Source organism: Eumetopias jubatus, unplaced genomic scaffold (assembly GCF_037043125.1).
Source record: "Eumetopias jubatus isolate StellerSeaLion01/CBP00866 unplaced genomic scaffold, mEumJub1_p1.0 scaffold_7, whole genome shotgun sequence".
Classification (NCBI taxonomy): domain Eukaryota; kingdom Metazoa; phylum Chordata; class Mammalia; order Carnivora; family Otariidae; genus Eumetopias; species Eumetopias jubatus.
In genome coordinates, this window is record NW_028274813.1 from 90,461,195 (window position 1) to 90,478,591 (window position 17,397).

Sequence of the window (17,397 nt, forward strand, 5' to 3'; positions counted from 1 at the left end):
GAAACCTACAACCAAGAAATTTACCTGGCAAGATCATCATTCAGAATTGAAAAACAGATGAAGAGTTTAAAGACAAAAGTTAAAGGAGCTCATCAACACTAAACTGGCCTTATAAGAAATGCTAAAGGGACTTCTTTAAGTGGAAGAGAAAAAGCCACAACTAGAAGAAAACTATAAAGGAAAAAAATCTCACTGGTAAAAGCAAACATACTGCAAAAGTAGTGTAGATCAACCACTTAAAAGTTAGTATGAAGGTTAAAAACAAAAATAGTAAAATCAATGATGTCTACAATATTTTGTTAAGAGATAGAAAGATAAAGATATAAAGCAGGATGTCAAAACATAAAACACTGCAGGGCGGGGAAAAATGGCAGTAAGTACATACCTACCAATAATTACTTTAAGTGTAAATGGAAGAACTATTATAATCAAAGACTCAGGGTGGTTGAATGGATAAAAAAGCAAGACCCATCAAAATGCTGCTTATCAGAGACTCAATTCAGGGGTGCCTAGGTTGCTCAGTCGGTTAGGCATCCGACCCTTGATTCAGCTTGAGGTCATGATTTCTGTGTCTCTCTCTCCCTCTGCTTCCCCCCATCCCCCAACCACACATCCACTGCTTATGCACTCTAAGGAAAAAAAAAAAAAAGGCTAAATTCAGTCCTAAGACACATACAGACTCGAAGTGAAGAGATGGAAAAAGATTCCATGCACACAGAAACAAAAAGAAAGCTGGGGTAGGAATAGTTACATCAGACAAAATGGACTTTAAAACAAAGACTGTACAAGAGACAAAGAAGGACATTAAATAATAATAAAGGGATCAATCTAACAAGAGGATATAACAATTATAAATATCTATATACCCAACATAGGAGCACCTAAATATACAAAGCAGTATTTATAGACACAAAGGTAGAAACTGACAGTAACATAATAACACCCCACCTACATCAATAGAGAGATTGAAGACTGAAATCATATCAAGCATCTTTTCAACTACAATGGGATGAAACCAGAAATCAATTACAAGGGGAAAAAAAACTGGAAAAAACACAAACACGAGGAGGCCAAACAACATGCAAATAAACAACCAATGGGTCAAAGAAATCAAAGAAGGAATTAAAAAATATCTTGAGACAAATGAAAATGGAAACACAACTTCCAAAATCCGTGGGACACAGCAAAAACAGTTCTAAGAGACAAGTTTATAGTGATACTGGCCTACTCTAAGAAACAAGAAAAATCTCCAAAAAACAATCCAACCTTAAACATAAAGGAACTAAAAAAAGAAGAGTAAGGCCCAAAGTGAGCAGAAGGAAGTAAATAATAAAGGTCAGAGAGGAACTAAGTAAAATGGAGACTGAAAAAGAAACAACAGAAAAGATCAATGAAACCAAGAACCGTACTCTGATAAATAATATTTATATGGACCTAGATGGTATTTTGCTAAGTAAGTCAGAGAAAAACTACCATATAAACTCACTTACATGTATAATCTAAAAAACAAAACAAGTGAACAAATTAAAAAAAAAAAAAACAACCACAAATACTGAGAATGAACTGATGGGTATGAAGGCGTAAAGGGTGGGAAGATGGGCACAATGGGTGAAGAGAAGAGGAAATATAAGCTTTCAGTAATGGAATGAACAAGTCATGGGGATAAAAGGAAATATAACAGGAAATATAATCAATATAATATAATCAATGATCCTGTAATAGCATTGTATGTGGTAAACTTGTAGTAAACGTAACATACAGACTTGTCAAATCATTATGTTATACACACCCGAAACTAATGTAATGTTGTGTGTCAACTATACTTCAATTAAAAAAAAAAAAAGGACAATAATGAGTCTTTAAGCCGGACTCATCAAGAAAAAAAAGGGGGGACCCAAATAAACAAAATCAGAAATAAAAGAGAAGTTACAACTGACACCACAGAAATACAAAGAACTACTACGAAAAATTGTACATCAATAAACTGGATAACTGAGAAGAAATGGTTAAATTCTTAGAAATACACAATCTTCCAAAACTGAATCATTAAGAAATAGAAAGTGTGAACACTGTTTACTAGTAATAAAATAGAATCAATAATCCAAAAAATCCCAACAGAAGTCCAGGACCAGACAGCTTCACAGATGAATTCTATCACACATTTATTTTTTTTTTAATTTCTTTTTAAAGATTTTATTTATTTGAGAAAGAGAGGGAACGAGAGAGATAGCATACAAGCTGGGCGGAGAGGCAGAGGGAGAAGCAGACTCCCTGCTGAGCAGGGAGCCCGAAGCAGGGATCGATCCCAGGACCCTGGGATCATGACCTGAACCGAAAGCAGACACTTAACCAACTGAACCACCCAGGTGCCCCGCTATCACACATTTAAAGACGAGTTAATACCTATTCTTCTCAAACTATTCCAAAAAATAAAAGTAAGGAACACTACCAAATTCATTTTATGAGACCCTGATACCAAAACCAAACAAAGACACTACAAAAAAGAAAGTTATAGGCCCATATTCCTGATGAACACAGATGCAAAAATCCTCAACAAAATATCAGCAAACCAAATTCAGTAATACGTTAAAAGAATCACACACCATGATCAAAATGGCAGTTATTCCAGGGATGCAGAGATAATTCAATATCCACAAATTAATCATCATACACATTAACAAAATGAAGGATAAAAATCATATGATCTTCTCAACAGATGCAGAAAAAACATTTGACAAAATTCAACATCCATTTATCATAAAAATTCTCAACAAAGTAGGTACACAGGGAACATAACTCAACATAATAATGGCCATATATGACAAACCCACAGTTAATACCATACTCAGCTAGAGGAACAAGACAAAGATGTTCAGTCTTGCCACTTTTAGTCAACATAGTGTTGGCGAGGACATGGAGAAAAGGGAACCCTCATGTACTACTGGTGGGAATGTAAACTGGTGTAGCCACTACGGAAAACACTACAGAGGTTCCTCAAAAAACTGAAAACAGAACTACCATACAATCTAGCGATTCCATTTCCTGACATTTACCTGATGAATACAAAAACGTGAATTCAAAAAGATACATGCACCACTATGTTCGCTGCAGCACTGTTTATAATAAATCAAGATATGGAAGCTACCTAAATGTCCATAGATAAAAGAATAAATAAAGAAGATGGGGGTGTGGCTATGTGTGGAATATTATATACTATGTGTGGCATATTACTCAGCCACAAAGAAGAATGAAATCTTGCCATTTGCAACAACATGGGTGGACGCAGAGGGTGTTATGCTAAGTAAAATATATCAGAGAAAAACAAATATCATATGATTTCACTTACATGTGGAATCTAAAAAACAAAGTAAGTGAACAAAACAGAAACAGACTCATAAATGGAGAGAAAAAAATGGTGGCTGCCAGATGGGAAGGGAGTGGGGTTACAGGTAAAATAGGTGAAGGGGATTAAGAAGTATAAACTTCCAGTTATAAAATAAAGAAGTCAAAAATATTTTAATAACTTTGTATGGTGACAGATGGTAACTAAAACTTATCGTGATCATTTCATAATGTATATGAATGTCAAATCACTACATAGTACACCTAAATCTAATATAATATTGTGTATTACTACACTTCAATTACAAAAAAGGAACAGAACAAACCAATATGGTTTGGATTCATACCAATTTTACTTTCACCCCAGGATTATTTCATGTGTCATTTTTAAATGTAAAATCCGCACAAATGTTAAAATCCTAAAATCCTTCACAGCAATAACTGTTAGTTCAATATTATTCACTGACAGGCATTTTAAAACTTAGAAATATTTGCTGAAAAACAAGCAGTTTTATGTAATAGGTTCACTTCATGTAACAGGGTTTTAGATTGGTTAGAGAGGGGTCTTTTTCTGAAAGGCCAATAATATAAACAAAAAAGCAAAAGCATTTGAGGAGGAAAAACCCCTTATTAAGGCACTGTGCGTAGGATGTAAGGCTACATCCTTTTATAAATTCCCAAATTTAGTTATAAACATGATCTAAAAAGAATCTATTTATGGTCAAAGCACTTTTGTCTCAAATACACAACCTAACCCTACACCTAAAGGAGCTGGAGAAAGAATAGCAAATAAAGCCTAAACCCAGCAGGAGAAGAGAAATAATAAAGATCAGAGCAGAAATCAATGAAATAGAAACCAAAAGAAGAGAACAGATCAATGAAACTAGGAGATGGTTCTGTGAAAGAATTAAGATTGATAAACCCCTCGCCAGACTTATCAAAAAGAAAAAAGGACCCAAATAAATAAAACATGAATGATCACAACCAACACCAAAGAAATACAAACAATTACAAGAACATAATATGAGCAACTATATTCCAGCAAATTAGATAATCTGAAAGAAATGGATGCATTCCTAGAGACCTATAAACTACCAAAACTGAACCAGGAAGAAACAGAAAACCTGAACAGATCTATAACCACTAAGGAAATTGAAGCAGTAATCAAAAATCTCCCAACAAACAAGAGCCCAGGGCCAGATGGCTTTCCAGGGGAATTCTACCAAACATTTCAAGAAGAATTGATACCTATGCTTCTGAAGCTATTCCAAAAAATAGAAATGAAAGGAAAACTTCCAAACTCATTTTATGAGGCCAGCATTACCCTGATCCCAAAACCAAAGACCCCATCAAAAAGGAGATTTACCAGACCAATATCCCTGATGAACATGGATGCAAAAATTCTTACCAAAATACTAGCCAATAGGATCCAAGAGTACATTAAAAGGATTATTCACCACGACCAAATGGGATTTATTCCTGGGCTGCAAGGCTGGTTCAACATCCGCAAATCAATCAATGTGATACATTACATTAATAAAAGAAAGAACAAGAACCATATAATCCTCTCAATAGATGCAGAAAAAGCATTTGACAAAGTATGGCATCCTTTCTTGATTAAAACTCTTCACAGTGTAGGGATAGAGGGTACATACCTCAGTATCATAAAAGCCATCTATGAAAAACCCACAGCGAATATCATACTCAATGGAGAAAAACTGAGAGCTTTTCCCTAAGGTCAGGAACATGGCAGGGATGTCCACTAACACCACTGCTGTTCAACATAGTACTAAAAGTCCTAGTGTCAGCAATCAGACAACAAAAAGAAATAAAAGGCATCCAAATCAGCAAATAAGTGGTGAAACTCTCACTTCTTGCAGATGATACGATACTTTATGTGGAAAACCCAAAAGACTCTACCCCAAAACTGCTAGAACTCATAAGGAATTCAGTGAAGAGGCAGGATTTAAAGTCAACGCACAGAAATCAGTTGCATTTCTGTACACCAACAACAAGACAGAAGAAAGAGAAATTAAGGAGTCGATCCCATTTACAATTGCACCCAAAACCGTAAGATACCTAGGAATAAATCTAACCAAAGAGGCAAAGGATCTGTACTCAGAAAACTATAGAATACTCCTGAGAGAAATTGAGGAAGACACAAAGAAATGGAAAAACATTCCATGCTCATGGATTGGAAGAACAAGTATTGTGAAAATGTCTACGCTACCTAGAACAATCTAGACATTTAATGCAATCCCTAACAAAATACCATCAACTTTTTTCAAAGAAATGGAACAAATAATCCTAAAATTTGTATGGAACCAGTAAAGACCCCGAATAGCGAGAGGAATGTTGAAAAAGCAAAGCAAAGCTGGTGGCATCACAATTCTGGACTTCAAGCTCTATTACAGAGCTGTAATCATCAAGACAGTAGGGTACTGGTACAAAAACAGACACACAGATCAATGGAACAGAATAGAGAGCCCAGAAATGGACCCTTAACTCTACAGTCAACTCATCTTCGACAAAGCAGAAAAGAATATCCAATGGAAAAAAGACAGTCTCTTCAACAAATGGTGTTGGGAAAATTGGACAGCCACATGCAGAAGAATGAAACTGGACCATTTCCTTACACCACACACAAAAACAGACTCAAAACGGATGAAAGACCTAAATGTAAGACAGGAATCCATCAAAGTCCTAAAGGAGAACACAAGCAGCAATCTCTTTCCTAGAAACATCGCCCAAGGCAAGGGAAGCAAGGGCAAGAATGAACTATTGGGACTTCATCAAGATAAAAAGCTTTTGCACAGCAAAGGAAACAGTCAACAAAACCAAAAGATAACCGACAGAATGGGAGAAGATATTTGCAAATGTCCTATCAGATAAAGGGCTAGTATCCAAAATCTATAAAGAACTTACCAAACTCAACACCCAAAGAACAAATGATCCAATCAAGAAATGGGCAGAAGACACGAACAGACATTTTTCCAAAGAAGACATCCAAATGGCCAACAGACACATGAAAAAGTGCTCAACATCATTTGGCATCATGGAAATACAAATCAAAAACCTCAATGAGATACCATCTCACACCAGTCAGAATGGCTAAAATTAACAAGTCAGGAAACAATAGATGTTGGCGAGGGTGTGGAGAAAGGGGAACCCTCCTACACCCTTGGTAGGAATGCAAACTGGTGCAGCCACTCTGGAAAACAGTATGGAGGTTCCTCAAAACATTGAAAATAGAGCTACCCTATTACCCAGCAAATGCACTACTAGGTATTAACCCCAAAAATACAAATGTAGTGACCCGAAGGGGCACATGCAACCCAATGTTTATAGCAGCAATGTCCACAATAGCCAAACTATGGAAAGAGCCTAGATGTCCACGGACAGATGAATGGATAAAGAAGATGTGTTGTATACACACACACACACACACACACACACACACACACACACACAGGAATATTATGCAGCCATCAAAAAATGAAATCTTGCCATTTGCAATGACGTGGATAGAACTAGAGGGTATTATGCTAAGCAAAGTAAGTCAATCAGAGAAAGACAAGTTTCATATGATCTCATTGATACAAGGAATTTGAGAACCAAGACAGAGGATCATAGGGGAAGGGAGGGAAAATGAAACAAGACAAAACCAGAGAGGGAGACAAACCATAAGAGACTCTTATTAATCTCAGGAAACAAACTGAGGGTTGTGGAGTGGAGGGGGGTGGGAGGGATGGGGTGGCTGTGTGATGGACATTGGGGAGGGTAAGTACTACGGTGAGTGCTGTGAATTGTGTAAGACTGATGAATCACAGACCGGTACTCCTGAGATAAATAATATATTATATGTTAATAATAAACAAAACAAAAGAACCCAAAAAAACAGAACAAAAAAAATTATAAAATAGAGATTTCACATGAACACTGATAGCTGACAGAAGCCAAATGTTTTAAAGAAAACTAGGTATTAAAAAAATTTGAAAGAACTTAAGTATCTTTGAAGTTTCGTATGCTCAACCCACCATGTAATGACAATACTGCATTCAGAGCTACAATCAAGATACTTAAACTATTCAACCTCGGATAATGAGATTAAAACTTACTCTCTAAATCTTTTGCTGTGGATTTTGGTTATTGTTGAAGATGCCATCGGACTGCCTATCCCAGAACTAGCCGGAGAGCCTTGTGACACAGGTGTCATACAGTATGGAGAGTTCTGACTTGCTGGAGAAAGTGAAGTATCACTGGGCATGCTCAGTCCAGCATCTGTGGAGATGTGCGGTGAGGGGAAAAAATTTACAAACTTCAAATGCTGAAAAGTGACTATATATTGATCAACACTACTTAGAATGGCAGTTGTCTTTTGTATAACTTTCAAATGCTCCAGAACCTGACAAGTTGGGCATTGTTTATATCACAAACATCTCTCACATTCTATAAAAATGAAGTCTTCCTGTTATCTCTTAAAACATACTCTTAAAAAACAAGCACAGTCTATAAGTCTCTACATAAGAGATGATGTAAAACATGTATTCTAGAGGATTTAAATTGAAGAACAAAGGTAATAACTTCTGAACCTCTTTCCAGATCATATCATCCATCTCCTTTATCTCTATTTCTTCACTTTTCTTAACTGTCTAAAAATTCCCATTGCTGCTGGCAATGATGAATTCTACCTCACTCATTCTCTCCACACCCCTCCTGATTTCTTCAGACACCACCCTGGTTTCTCTCTCATTTGGTCTTTGCTTCTGTGCTCAGGCAGCCTCATTTTTTAAGATACCATCTCTTGACCGGACTGCTTCATTTGCTGCTTCTTTCCTAAATAGCTAAACTCAGGAAATGAGTTATTATTTGTATTGCAGTCCACTAATTAGCAAAGTTACATATGTATCTTCTTGTCTCCCTACCAGGATAAGATTTTTGTAGCAGGACCAATCCACTCTTCATCTTTATTACATTTATTACATTTCCTGACCTTCCCAACCCCAACCCAGTTACTAAAGTACACATGATAGGTGTTCAATAAACACCTGAATGTCGAAATTTATCCATTTTTGAATAAATGGATAAACCTAAATACAAAGGAAAGGGTATTTAGTTGAGAGTAAAGGGGAATCCCAACTAAATATGTCCTAGCTGAACAATCTTTAGAAACAAACTCTTTTCTAAACACAATGGAACACTGCCAGTTAATATGTGTAAAACTTGACTTAAATGTGTTGCAGAACAGAATACACATATATCAGCAGAAAAAGGGATCTAGCAGGTATCTCTTAAAATCTCTCTTCCACAGTAGTAAAAATATCAGAAGGAATGTGCAGGTTTGCTTAGGTCCTACCTAAAATCATATGGGACTGAAGCTTATTGACCAACTGAATTCTGAACTACAAGAGGCTTTGTAATTCTCTACTCACTCACTGTGGTATATGTATTAATTCATGAAAGAAAGAAAATCAACAAAAACAATCCACTGAAAAATAGTCCTGTGAAGAAAATAGCCACTAGTATTCTAAATACAAAAGAAGACAAAATGAAAAGAACTATGAGTTATAGAGGATGCATGATGAGACCATAATTATTAGTATTTACAACAAATCCAGGCCTTAAGCCTCAAAAATGTCACAAACCTGCTATATAACACCTGCTCCTTCCCCCTTTTAAATATCTCCCTACAAAAGAATCTTCAAAAGAAACCACTCTCAAAAATAAAGAAATGTAAGATAAAATATGGAGCATATCCTGCAATCAGGATAATAACTAGTGATGGCTTATCAATTAAAATACTCTGGACCATTCCATGATAAGGGAGAAAGGGGTGATCTTACCTTCCTGGGAAACAGTCTCCTGTGGCAAATCATCAATAAAATCTAAGTGCATTTCTACTGGTTCCTCAGATCCCAAAAGGTTGTGGTCCACAGTTAAACGGCCCTTCTTTTCCTCTCTTTCTTTCAAAATAACCTAAAAGTCATTACCGGTCTTTAATTACTGATCACTCTTTAGTGTATTGAATGATGAAAATGTTCACTATTACACAGATATAGTTCACTTACAAATGGACATGAGGAGTTTGGTTGGCTACATGTTTAGCTGGCTACAAAGAAACTGACTGGCAAAAAAGTAAATGTAATTTCAGACACTAGTTGAAAGAAGTACTATATCCAAAATAAAGGAAGGCAATTATGCTAATAATGCTACAGATATCAAACCACATCTGTTTCCCCCTTTAAATCCTGACTGACAAACTAGAGTTGCCACAAAAATGGATAAAATAAAAAGTGTGAAAACCAGGTCTTACAGTTACAATAGATTTACATTTTATAGTTTTTAATTATTTGGACATGGATTATCTCATTCTGCTCCTAACGATACTAAAATAGAGCAGATATTATCCCAACTTACAGATGAAGAAGATAAGGGTAAGAAAGGTTTGCCTAAAACTATATAATTTAGTACCAGAATCCAGAGCTTCTGATTCCTACTGTCCAATTTTTTGGATGCTAAATGTTTAACTTTTTTTTTTTTTTAACCTTACAGAAATTCATCGTCCAGAGTCTTGTTCAATACAGAAAGATAATCGTGATGCTGACGATATCCCCAACCTCCAATTAACTAGTCATCATAAAGATATACGCCTATGACTATCTCATAATAATCTGTTGGCTGAAACACAACTACTTTTGCAAAACAGATTTAAATCCTTATTTACCTTGTAAGATATACATCCCCAGATTTTGGTTTACCTTTTTAAGTGCTGTGGGCCGTTTTAGTTTTGCAATTTCCTTCTCTTTTCCTTTCTTTGCTTTAGAGGAAGTAATGTCCAAAGAATTAAAGGATGTCAAACAGGGCTGACTTTTGGTTAAAGGTTTTCTGTTAGTAGAGTCTTTAGTGTGAAAAGAAGCTGCAGTAACCACTAAAAACAAACAAGAACATTAGTTTTACTATTATTACCAACACCACATATTATGAAAATTTCTAATGATAAACCTACAAGAACATCCTCTTCTTGTGGGGAAAAACAGACATCGTAATAGTAGGAGTAGTACAGGGCCAAGCAGTGTTTATCAGATACAGCTTTTATGCATCCATTTAGCCTCCATAAGATAAAGACAAAACCAAATGCAATTAACTAATTTAGCAATCCAAAGCAGGGACAAATAAATTATTAGTTCTACTCCACCACAGCAACCCTCAAGCATGCAATTCCTTGCAACTGGTCTCCAAGCAGAACCACTCAACCTCTGAAATTTCAAAATTTTGCACCTGTCCTTAATTCCTACTGAATCTTACATAAGAATCACCCTTATATAAAACACAGTCTGTCACTCCTCTCCTCATTTCAGCCTGCCAGTGAAGAATGATTTTCCTCTTTGGCTGCACTCTTGTAGTTCTTTTATACCTTAGAAGTTCTTTTATACCTGATTGATAACCTCACCCTCTAGTGGCTACCCCAGTCCTTTAACAGGTCCAAAGACTAATCTCAATCCTCTCACTCTAGCAGCAAAAAAGCTTTCCTGCTACTTCCCTGAGAGCTGCTATCCAATATAAACATATAAGCCACCTATGAGGAGGCAGTAGGCATCCTAATTCCTGTCCAAGGCTTATCACCCCCTCTCCTCTTAATCCCATCTCAGGATTAATTCCTCAAGCATCTTGCTCTGTCCCTTTCCCCTTGCATCTTTCAAAGTCCTCCTTGACCCCTGCCTCTTTTCCCTAACTCCCAATAAGAAGCTAAAAATCTCCTGTATATAGAAGAAAGAAAAACAAAAAACCCAAAAAACTGACAACCCAACAAGACCCTTTCCCTGACTGGCTTCCCCTCGAGCTAAGGTATTATCACTCCCCTTTCCTTCTCAATAGTCTGCTTTATCGGTTATTTATACTGATGTGGATGCTATCTAGCTGTATCCAAGCAACGAGGTAAGCCTAGGATCCTCCTACCCCGCCATCTTCCCCAGAGGTCCTGAAATAATCTGCTTTCTCATTATCACCTCCCAGATCATAACAATCTGGCCTCTGCCCTACCCACGAACTCACAACCACTATTGTCAAGATCACACACGAGCTTGTAATCGCTAAATCTAATTCTCTTATCTAGTTTTTTTCAGCATTTGATAAGACCACATCCTCTTCCTCAAAATTCTGTCCTCACCTTGTATGACATTACACTCTATTTTTCTTACTCTTTCTCAAACCTATTTTTTTAGTTCTTCCTCTTGCTGTCCTTTAAGTCTGAGCATTCCACAAGGCTTTATTCCTGAATATGTTTTTCCTAACTTTTCTTTCCCCTAACAACCTTATGTATTTCCACAGCTATACATCCATCTCTATTTAAAACTCACTGACTTTGGGGTGCCTGGGTGGCTCAGTCAGTTGAGCATCTGCCTTTGGCTCAGGTCATGATCCCGGGGTCCTGGGAACGAGCCCCACATCGGGCTCCTTGCTCAGTGGGGAGTCTGCTTCTCCCTCTCCCTCTGCCTCTCTCCCCTACTCATGCACTCTCTCTCTGTCTCAAATGAATAAATGAAAAAAAAATCTTAAAAAACAAAACTCAATGACTTCTAACCTAAAATGTACATACATAACTACATGTTAAGTAGGAACCACCAGAATCTCCCTAACTAGCATTTCAAATACAACGGGGCTGGAGTCTGTTCTTCCCAACAAAACTCTTCTTCCATAATCCTTGTTTGATATCATCAAAATCACCACAATCCTCTAACTAGGAGAGTTTGGAGTCATGGAGTCATCTTTGACCTGTTTCCACATTCCATCAGTTAAATAAAAAACAACAACAACCCCATCAATTCCTTACAATCCTTTTATGTTATCTACAATAGTCTCATTCTTTTCTTGGACTTCCCAAGAAATTCAATTTCTTTGTAATCAATGCTTTCCAACTTAAACACTGGTGGCAGTTTAGGGGTTAATCTCATTTCCATCTGATAAGAATCCTACTCTCCCTTCAAAGCCCAGTCCAAATGTTATCATACATGAAAGCATTTGTAACGTCTTCCCATAATCTCCCTGTTGACATTAATCACTCTTCTCTTCTGCAAGTTCATAAAACTTTGGCTGGTATCTTTCCTAAGGCACTGTTCTTTATTAGTTATTTGTGTATGTCTTTCCCCTCAACTAGATTATAAACCTTTGACCACAGGAATATCTTAATCTATAATTCCACACCATGCTTTCTATATAGATCTCTATAACTGTATATATCAACATGTAGTCAATGAATCAAAGTTATAACAATGAAGCCATTTGAAGTATCAAAGGTTAACAATCTCTTCTCCACAGTAATCAGTTAACATTTATTGAGTGACTATAATCTTCTAACCAGGTTACATGCATCATCTCACTGACTCCTCAAAATAACCCTGTAGCAGGTACTATCATTACCTCCATCTTAATGTCAGGAAACTGAAGCACAGCAAAGTTAAATAAGTTGCCAAGGAAATACATGGAAGAACAGGATTCAAACTAAGGCAGCTCAACTCCAAAGCTCCTGCTTGTCGCCATGAGGCCATACTGCCTCCAGAACACTGCTAACTCTCAGTTCCACTGCTATAGTCCTTTACTCTTTACTGAGATGTAACTGCCACTCTACCCAACTCAGCAACATTCAACTCAAAAGATTAGTATGCATCCAATATTATTTTTACTAATAGTAAAGCTAAGGTTTATACTGGACAAGTAACTAGCTATAGATTTAAACATTTTGCAGACAGAATTAAAGTTATACACTGCTAATATCTTTTTGTCTAAAAACAACAGACCCTTTACATAGAACAGAAGAAACAGAATATTCCAATTCTGCCTCTTAACATCAGGCTTTTTGTTGGTGCCTTTCCCTTTCCTTTATATTATTCCTCTCCCGCTACAACAAAGGCTATGGAGAGAAATGAGGGAGCACATAAGAGCTGCTGAACTCTAAATTTGACAAGGTTTACTAAAATATACATTACCATTTCAGTAGAAAGCCGAATCATTCATTTTCTCTCTCTCTCTCTCTCACACACACATGCGCGCACACCTCTTGATCAAAACTCCTATGTTTCCTATTATCCAATTTAAAAGTTATAAAGCCAAATTACTTGTGATTCTTATTTCAACCTCTGAAGAAGAAAAACATTAGCTGCTTCATAAAGTACACCAACTGACATGTGAACAGAGACCTAAAGGACGTACGAGAACAAACCACACTGGTATACGAGGAAAGAGTTTCAGGGAAAAGACCTAGCAAGCACAAAGATACTGAGCTAGGAGCATGCCTGGTGTGTCTGTGGAACAGTGAGGGGGCTGACTGACTAGAGCAGTGTGTGTCAGAGAGAATGGTGATGGGGGCAAAAATGTCATAGGATCAGCTAAGATCTGGCCTTAGGAATCTGGCTTTACTCCAAGTGAGATCAAGAGCTACTGGAGGGTTCTAAGCAGTGGAGTGATATAATCCTGTTTATATTTTTAAAAGATACTCCTTTTAAGATAGCCTGCAGTAGGTAACAGTGGGCTACTACAGTGTACTATAAGGATGCGAACTATGAGGGTAACAGGAGAGGAGCTGGTGAGTAGACTCTGGATTTTCTAGATAGATGCAATTAAGATTAACAATATTCAAAAACTATTACCAAAACCAAACAGTGAATTGCTCAGACAGTGAGATCACCTGTATATGCCAGAGGTCTGGTATTAGTAATCTGCCGTGCTTTCATCGCTTGTTGTTGTTTTTCCAGAGCTGCTAACATATCCCCCAAATCTAGCTGCACAGGGGTTTTATTTTTTTTTCCAGCTGCCTTTGATAAAGCTTCCTGCAAGGTAAATGGAACATTTATTTTTTGTGATAGTATTAAACTGTAGCAATTTATGATGATTTTACTTGTCACTCCTTCTGTCCATTCCCCCCAAACCTACCAATTACATCTGTTCATAAAAATGAATAAATACCTGTAGTTTTTTTTGCTCCATACTTATTTCTGAATATTCTTGAGCTGTGGCAAGGGCCGCCGCTAAAGCTTTCTTCTTCTGACTTTTTGCACGTTTAGGAACTGAGGTGGTAATGGGAATTGGAGTCTGAACTATATTGATTGGTGAGTTTTCAGGTAAATCATCCAACTAGGAAAACCAGACAAAAACATCTGTTAGTGATTCCATAAAGGTCTAACCATAAGGAAAGACAATCCAGAATGTGGGATGTTCTACAGTATATCTGGACTGGAATCTTTGAGGATTCAATGTCATAAAGAACAGAGTGAGATGGTGGGATCCTTCCAGCCTGGGAAATAATAAAGAGACAAACAGCTTAATGCAATTGGTGACCCTTGTCCGGATCTTGGCCTCAAGACGAAATAACTCCCAAGTAAAGTTTTGCAACAACAGGGGAAATGGACTGCATGCTATATGATATCCTTTAATTAATGGTGTTTTCTTGTCTGTAAAAGAACTATGGATTTTATAGGAAAGTGTCTTTGTTCTGGCTATACTGAAAATAAATATTAAGTACCAAATACATGGTTTTCTTCTCTACCATGGTGCCCCACATGTCTTTATGCTAACCCATAATACTTCTTTTCAGTATAGCCACAGTTCAAAGGATATTCAAATATTTTGCTTATCTTTTTAAAAAGAGTCACTTACTACTTTTGAAGAAAGTTTCTGTTGAATAGTCTCATCTTTAGCATTTCCATTCTCATTTAGTTCTTGAAATCCATCTTCATCCTGAAATAATTTCACATTTTAAGTAAAAACAGTTCAAAGCAATAAACTATTCAGAAAAATGTTTTATAATGCTTAAGAGTAATGAAAAATGGGGAAATAATTTTTAAAATTCTAATATTAAACTAAAGTCAGTCTTAAAAAGGAAATCCCATTTCTCACATGCTACAACATAGTTAATTTCATTGTTCAACAATGGGGGCATATCTATACATGTCCATTTATTGGATTTCTGTGTCCATTTTAATTAATTAATTCTATTTTTAAGATGGATAGGTAATTGAAAAGAAATACAAAAGGGTTTTTATCATATTTCAGATAATCTGGAAAATATTTTCAACAGATGGTTTAATATGAATTTCATAAATATATTCCCTGTCCTGCAATACTACACATACCTGTAAATAAGGTTAAAAGTTTAAAAATTTAAAAGAAAATCCTATTCAATTTCTTAACCAATATCTTCCTTTATAGTGAAAATTGTATCTAATATTTTTAACTAAGTATATGGATGGAACCAATTATATGGTTAAGTGCAAATAATAAATCTGCCACATGTTCTCAATAATTTAATAGAGATGCACTCTTAAGTCTTTTAGGTCAATTACTAAACTTATCTAACATATTATTCATCTCTAGTCTCTGGCCTCAAGCACATTGTCCAGTTTAACTGCCATCTATTGACCCATTTTATAGAAACTATGATCCAACAAAAAAGAATTATTCAAATGAGTTACCTGGGATGTTCACTATCCTGACACAACCAAATTCTACTCATTCTTTAAAGTCTATTCCAAAGATTGCCTCCACCCTACTCCAAACCCAAAGGGACTTGTCCCTTCTTTCAACTCCAACCACACCCAAGCAAGTACTAGGTGTGTATGCATCTACATTACTATACCCTAACTTCCCTAAGGCTACTGTGTTTACTCACTTAATGTATCATTCACAGCACCTTATCTTACACATATAACAGGCCGCCAAAAAAAAAAAAAAGAGCCAGTTAGATGAATAAATAAAAATATTCCAAGCAGTATACAAACTTTCTGCCTATTAGAGAAAATAAAATAGCTTTTTTCTCCTCCAAGATCCTCCTGGCTAGAAGCACAATTTACCTAGACTGAACCATTCAAATCTAAAAAACTTGACAAAGAGACTAAACAATAATAACAAAAATTAGGGAGAAAGTTTCATACTAGGAGAAATGCACATAAAATCAAGTTCTACCTCTACATGTTACCTCAAAATGAATACTCATGACGAAAGTTATAAAAATAGACATTAATGAAGTTAATATTAGACTAACTATACATCTCCAGGACAAAAATGAATCAATACTTCTAAATAATTTATAATCTAATAGCAGAGTCACAGGTTAAGACATAAAAAGTACTTATCAGAATGTAAGAAAATTAATTTCTTAATGGGAACATTTACTCTAATAGTTTACAAATAGAGTCTGAAAAAATACCTCAAAATATAAAGATTCAGAATTTGAGTCGCCTCTATGAGACTGACTGGCGTTTAATTGCTTATTATCTTGTCTCTTTTGCAAATTCTGTCTTCTTTCTGAGGAAGTACTATGTCCTCGGCATCTGAATCCAACCTAAGTAAGCACCAAAAGAAAAAAAATATATTATTTAAGTGAACATTTTACTGACATATAATATACTTACAGAAAAGTACACAAAAGTATAAAACTCAATGAATTTTCATAAAGTGCGTAATTTATTATAAAAGGTTAAAGAGCATTTGACAAATAAGATCATTTTAAGGAAAATTAAAAATGTGATAATGCAAGTTACTTCCCTCCTTCCCCCACTTCATACCTGAACGTTTAACCAGCTTTACTCGTAATAGCCAAAAACTGGAAACAACCCAGATGTCCTTGATTGGGAGAATAATTAAACTTACTGTGGTACATCCCTACGGCACAACAATAGTCAGCCACCCAATGGAACAAACTACTGATGTATTCAATAATCTGGACGAATCCCCAGAGAACCATGAAAGTGAGAAAGCCAATCCTAAAAGGACTGTATGAGTTCATTTGTAAAACATTCTTGAAATGACAAATTATATAAAGGGGGGAACAACAGATCAGTGGATTCTAGGGGTTAACAAGAGGCTGGCCAGGAAAGGAAAGGAATGTGGCTATAAAAAGGAAACATGAGGGATCCCTGCAGTGATGGATCTGTTCTTATCTTGATTGTATCAATGTCAATATCTAGGTTGTGACACTGGACTGCAGTTTTGCAAGATGCTATCACTGGGAGAAACTGCACCCTACCTTTTTATTAAACTATTATAAGTCTTCTAACATCTGTG

General features: G+C 36.1%; 1 protein-coding gene across 1 annotated transcript in view; it reads right to left on the minus strand.

Moving 5' to 3' along the window:
* SECISBP2L (SECIS binding protein 2 like) overlaps positions 1-17,397 on the minus strand; it is a 61,467-nt gene that overhangs the window by 19,883 nt on the left and 24,187 nt on the right. Inside the window, exons 8-14 of the mRNA XM_028100220.2 lie at positions 16,541-16,675; positions 14,992-15,072; positions 14,302-14,469; positions 14,024-14,165; positions 10,101-10,270; positions 9,186-9,318; positions 7,461-7,623 (exon numbers count right to left, since the gene is read on the minus strand). Of these exons, the coding sequence (XP_027956021.1) occupies positions 7,461-7,623; positions 9,186-9,318; positions 10,101-10,270; positions 14,024-14,165; positions 14,302-14,469; positions 14,992-15,072; positions 16,541-16,675 (992 nt within the window). The remainder of the gene's footprint in view (positions 1-7,460; positions 7,624-9,185; positions 9,319-10,100; positions 10,271-14,023; positions 14,166-14,301; positions 14,470-14,991; positions 15,073-16,540; positions 16,676-17,397) is intronic.